The following is a 2773-nucleotide window of genomic DNA, read 5'->3' as shown; positions in this document are numbered from 1 at the left end:
ATTGCTTGCCTTTAATTTATTTAAAACATAATCTTTAATTAAGTGGAGGGGTCTCATTAAGCTTGCACATGAAGCAAATTAATGGATTCCACAAAAGCGGATTTGGCAAAGGATTAATTTAAGAGCATTTTCTCTAAAACACACTTAAATTTTAAAATTTCTTAAAAGGCACATCATACGTTAATGTTTATCAAAGAATGCATATATTTTAAAAAAATATATAAAAATTTAAATGATTTATCAAAAAAAATATATAAAAAATCTTGACAATATTTAAAGCTATTTTTTTAAAAAAAAATCATTTCATTAAACTCATGATAATCTCTTAAATTTATTCATATTTTTATTTTTAATTTTACATCTTTACTAAAAAATTTATTTTTAAAATTCAAAAAGAGTGAGAAAATATCATTTATTGTAATATATCTACGAAAATTGCGTGCAAGATAAGGAAAGAGATCACGAAAGACACAAGGTTCCATGGCGTGAAGGCATTGAACATGTATGATAATTATTATTTGGTAATTAATTGCTAATTGATTCCTCTAATCAATGCTAATCCGAGTCACGACAAATCCCTTTGACCGCGTATACCAACCGTGGACGTCAACGGCAAACGATAAGGCAGGCGCGAGGACCACACAGGGACCCGCCACAATTGACTCAACTGAGGTCGACGACATGACTTCCCGCCCACCAACCCCACCACCGCAATCGCCGTCGCCGTCAACTTTGACCCACTCCGCCTTCGATCAAGTCGCCAACGTTCGGAACGGATCAAACACGACGAATTTCTAGAGATATTGTTTTCTTTTTTTAATAGATTCGATGTTGGATCCATTCCACAAGCTGCCAAACTTGGACAGATCCCGATCACTCTTCTCGTCTTTTTTTTTTACAAAAAGAAAACATGAAAAAGAATTTACTTGAAGGGTGCGGTGATTCCGGCCGGTCAAAAGGGTTGTACGACCGGCGACGAGCGGCTGATATGGCTGCGCGGGTCGGCGGCGGAGGAGGCGGCGGCGGTGTGGCGGTGCTCCCCTTCGTACGTCACGATCAGCATCGAGGGGTCCTCCGGCGCACGCTCCACGTGTTTCCTCGCCGGGCACCCGCGCACGCTGCTGCACTTGTAGTAGCCCCTGCGATGGCGAGCGAGCGAGCGGTCAGGCCACGCGTTCAGCAGTAAAAGATTGGACGGTAGAGATTATGGGGAGTAGGGAGGAGCATATTTACCGGGGGTAAGGGGAGCCCTTGATCGGCTTCTGGCCGTACTTGCGCCACGAGTACTCGTCGGCCGGTATGTCGGCGTTGCGCGAGCTGATCGACGGCACGCGTATCGTCTTCTTCACGCGAGGTTTCCTGAGGACGATGAGGGCGACGAAAGTTAGATTAAAAGAAAACTATGTGCGATGAGGGAGACGGAAGGAGGAGGATTTGGGGATCTTTATTTACTTTTTCTTGGAGCAGTGGCAGCGGCCGCCGGGGTACTTCCCCGACAGGGAATTATGCGCGTGGCTGTGCCCTTCGCCGAGGCAGATTTTCTTGTGGGAGGAGGCGAGGGGCGGCCTCCCGGAGGAGGGAGCCGCTGTGGCGGGGGCTGGCACGGGTGCCGCCGAGAGGATGATCGGACTGATCTTGCCGTTCGAGACGCTGCCGTCGCCGGTGAGGGACGATAGGAAGGAGGAGTTGGCGGAGGAGGAGGTGGCGGAGGTGCTGAAGCTGAGGGTGAGCGCGGTGTCGGCGTGGTCGGCGGTGGATTTCGCGAAGTCCAAGGTTAGAGCCTTAGGCGCGACCATCGGGCGCGTCGGCGTCGGCGTCGTCTGGGCCTCCGCCTTCGCCGGCTCCGGGGTCTCGCTGAAGCCCTCGTAAACGCCGACGGCCGGGGCAGCGACGACAGGCCCGCGGCGGAACCGCGCGTGGCCGGTGCGATTAAGCACGGAGATCACCTTCTTGAGCTTGGAGACGGTGAGGTCGGGTATCTCACGGCAGTCGGCGGAAGACCGCTGGAGGGAGAGCTGGAAGGCGAGGTTCTCCAAGCTACGCAACCCGGCGCCGGCCGCCTCCTTCACCGCCCTCACGTCGTCCATCTCCCTTCGGCCCTGCAGATCGACGGCCATCATCCTTCCGAAAGATCAATCGCACGGTCTAGATTAGATCCAAGAGAAGAGAGGAAGACGACCAAAAACCGAGTGGGTAACGGAGCGGGCGGCTTATAATATATTCACGAACCGCATTAATTTCAAAAACCCCGCTCAGAGTTTCCATTTTTACGGATTTTTTTTCTACTCACAATAAAGTAAACAATATGCGTTCTTTTTAAAAGTCAACTTAAAAAAAAAACTTTTTAAAAAGTGTGTTTATTGCTCCACTCGATGCTGCAATTGATATATTCCCACCTACAAGTTGACCGAACTCCGAGTATTTTTTTTACAGGATCCGCTGCAACACGACAAAGAAGCCTAGATCCACCGTCCGATCTCCGATCATACGAATCGGAAAGCAAAAACGCATCGTCCAGTGCGGTTTCCGCGGCACGAGTTGACTGTAGCAACCAATAGGATTTTGAAACGTAGGGAAGGGATTGCGTGCTTGCGGGCGGAGATCGAGGGATCGGATCCAACCCGCAGTGTCAAGGAACACCGAATAGCAAAGTCATCGACGGAAATCGCGTGTTGACTTCGAGAAGAAGTCGTAGCCAGGAAGGCAACGCGAATCTCACGCCAAGATTCGTGTCGGGAAAAAAACACGGTCCGTTGGATCGTCGCTGCCTCCT

At 49.7% G+C, this 2773-nt stretch overlaps 1 protein-coding gene across 1 annotated transcript; it reads right to left on the bottom strand.

Moving 5' to 3' along the window:
* Positions 1-481: 481 nt before the first annotated feature.
* LOC121976573 (WRKY transcription factor WRKY51-like) lies at positions 482-2244 on the bottom strand. Its single transcript, XM_042528781.1, has 3 exons — positions 1453-2244; positions 1234-1359; positions 482-1139 (listed from the first exon to the last, which is right to left on the bottom strand). The coding sequence occupies exons 1-3, from the start codon at positions 2118-2120 to the stop codon at positions 953-955; spliced, it is 981 nt and encodes a 326-aa protein (XP_042384715.1). The 5' UTR covers positions 2121-2244; the 3' UTR covers positions 482-952.
* Positions 2245-2773: the final 529 nt, after the last annotated feature.

Source organism: Zingiber officinale, chromosome 4B (assembly GCF_018446385.1).
Source record: "Zingiber officinale cultivar Zhangliang chromosome 4B, Zo_v1.1, whole genome shotgun sequence".
Lineage (NCBI taxonomy): Eukaryota > Viridiplantae > Streptophyta > Magnoliopsida > Zingiberales > Zingiberaceae > Zingiber > Zingiber officinale.
This window is presented reverse-complemented; position numbering and strand designations above follow the sequence as displayed.